This window comes from Gossypium hirsutum, chromosome D13 (genome assembly GCF_007990345.1).
Source record: "Gossypium hirsutum isolate 1008001.06 chromosome D13, Gossypium_hirsutum_v2.1, whole genome shotgun sequence".
In the NCBI taxonomy this organism is placed as follows: domain Eukaryota; kingdom Viridiplantae; phylum Streptophyta; class Magnoliopsida; order Malvales; family Malvaceae; genus Gossypium; species Gossypium hirsutum.
This window is the reverse complement of record NC_053449.1, coordinates 50,844,927-50,847,434: the sequence shown is the minus strand read 5'-3', so window position 1 is coordinate 50,847,434 and position 2,508 is coordinate 50,844,927. Positions and strand designations below refer to the sequence as shown.

At 29.3% G+C, this 2,508-nt stretch overlaps 1 protein-coding gene across 2 annotated transcripts; it reads right to left on the bottom strand.

Moving 5' to 3' along the window:
* Window positions 1-1,039: 1,039 nt before the first annotated feature.
* On the bottom strand, window positions 1,040-1,791 carry LOC107919691 (vascular-related unknown protein 4). Of its 2 annotated transcripts, none has more exons than XM_016849087.2 (3): window positions 1,426-1,791; window positions 1,297-1,356; window positions 1,040-1,224 (listed from the first exon to the last, which is right to left on the bottom strand). In XM_016849087.2, exons 1-3 carry the CDS (start codon window positions 1,726-1,728, stop codon window positions 1,090-1,092), a joined length of 498 nt encoding a protein of 165 aa, XP_016704576.1. In that variant the 5' UTR covers window positions 1,729-1,791; the 3' UTR covers window positions 1,040-1,089. The 2 variants fall into 2 exon arrangements, with proteins under 2 accessions (XP_016704576.1, XP_040964993.1); XM_041109059.1 differs by having other exon boundaries at window positions 1,297-1,335.
* Window positions 1,792-2,508: the final 717 nt, after the last annotated feature.

Genomic DNA, 2,508 nt, shown 5'->3' with positions numbered 1-2,508 from the left:
TTTTTCTGAATTCGACATTTTGATGTTTTGGGTTCAAATATCATAATTCTCAATTATATGTATATATTTTTTTTTATAGATTTATTAGATATAAAAAACATAAATATTCTTAAAATTTTGCTAATATTTTCCGTCAACTGTACATAATTTTGTTTGGTATGGTAACAAATTTTTTTTTTGAATTATGTATGATAACAAATTTAATCTTCAATGTATATATATTTTGTCAATGTGGTCTTCATTCTAAAAAAATCAACAAATTTTATTTCAGCATTTACACAAATGTTGTAGGCTAAAATTGTTAAATTAGAACCAAATTGATAGAATGTATAAATTTCGAGGGACAAATTTATTATTACAATTGATAGAAAACATGATTTGTTGTCTTTAGTTGCTCGTTTTTAAAATTAATAGGGATTAAATTATTTTATTTTTTAGAGAAAAACTAATTTACTCCGTATTGATTTTGAAATGGACTGAAAAGGTCTTTTCATTAAAAAGATAATTATAAAACTACGTAATATGAATATCATTATATTTATAAAAATATATAAAATTTGAGTTAGTTAAAATCTCTTTTCAGAATTTCTTTAAAAATTTCTAATTTATTTACCAAATAATTTTTTTTAAACATCCAACACTGAATTTTTTAAAAAAAAATTTTACTCCAATTTTGTTATGGTACTTGTCGTTACTAATTCGAAATCTGGATATAACTCGAAATGTCAACCCGCAACTCGAGTCTAGGCCTTACAAGGTGGATACATTAAGGGTTCGTAGGGAGGGCTTGCAAGCTAAGTTCGAATATTTCTCGGTGTTCGCAGGCAGAGGATGCAAAGTCAAGCGAGTTGACAGGCGAACACATGTTAAGTTAGAACAATATACGTGTCAACATACATGGAGCTTACCAAGGACGCCATTTCGATGAACGGTATATCTTATAAATACTCGATTCTCTCGTCGCAAGGACACACAGCAAAATACTAAACAAAATTGTTGAAAAAAAAAACAAAGAGGAATGAGAGATGTAAATATGATATTTTCCACAGCAACAATAATTGTCTGCAATTTATATAAATAAAATTGGAGTCAACCTAAATAATGAAGTACCATAGACAAAGGAACCAAACAAAGACCCTTTTTCTTTAGTTTATGGCCAACATTTTCTCCTTCAATAAACCCCACTTCATCATTTGTCTTCCCCGAACCACTCCCTTTCATCTCCTGGAACAACGGCCATACTTAATCAAAACCAAGGATTCTTTTAAAACAAAAATAAAAAATTTGATTCCTTACCTGTGATATCCCCATGGCATCATCTTTCTGCTTATCAAACTGGTTCCCCAGGTTATAAACCTATAAAAATAAAAGTTTTACATATTTAAAATTATAATAAAAAATTTGAAGTAAAAATGTATAGGTAACCTTGGGGCTATTTGCAGGAGAAGTAGCAGTATCTTCCAAATCATGATCAATGAAGCCAGATGATGGTCCTTTGATCTTTCTCTTCTTGAAACTCAAACGTGTATGATCTAAAGAAGGAAGTGGTCCAGCGGCAGAACAGGCAGCATCGGGGGTGTGATGACTGATGTGAGAAAGAATGGAGGAGCTGTTTTGGTTCATAAGATCATCAATGGTGTTTTTATTTGAGAAATCTTGAAAATACAAAGTCCAGCTGCTCTCTTCAGGACATTCATTTTCATCTGATGATCTGCTCCTGGAATTCATGGCAATGAAATAAAGGAAGAGGGAGGAGAAATTAAATTGTTCCAGGAAAGAGAGAGATGGGGTGACTCGTCATAAACTCTCCCCTAATAACTTATTTATACTAGTAGGAGACTAACATACACAATAAGAATAATAATATTGATACACTATGCTTGTGTTAATAATTCCTTTTATCTCACACTAGAGTGAGAATAATATTTTTAACTAAAAATATAATTTATTTATTACATGAATTATATGTAGAGCAGTAATGGATCTGTGCATAAAGTTCCATTTATCTATCTATATTATACTTCATTAAATTAGCACTATGAGTGATTTAAGCATTAACACAATACAAAAATTATTAAAATATTATTAATTTTATAAAATAAATTATATTGTTATGACAGTAATTTTGCATTTCTATAATTTTATGTAAAATTAATAAAATAGCATAATATAATATTTGAACTGTCAGATATAAAAATTTATGAATCATTTTCACCATTTTTTTCATACATCATCAACATAATGGATATGGTATATAATGAACTAAAAAAACATAATGGATGCATAATAATCTAATATGACGCCACATATAAAAACAATATATTTATGTAATTTTAGTAAAATGGAAAACAAATATCACGAAATCAATTACGGTGTTGAAAAACAGTAGTAAATGAGTGTGGAATGATGGTGGGGCAAGTGAAGACGGGGAATCGGGGGAGAAAGTTTAAAAGTTAGGCTGCAAGGAGAATTGGGGTTTGACATTTTGTGGGTGTTGAGATTTAGATA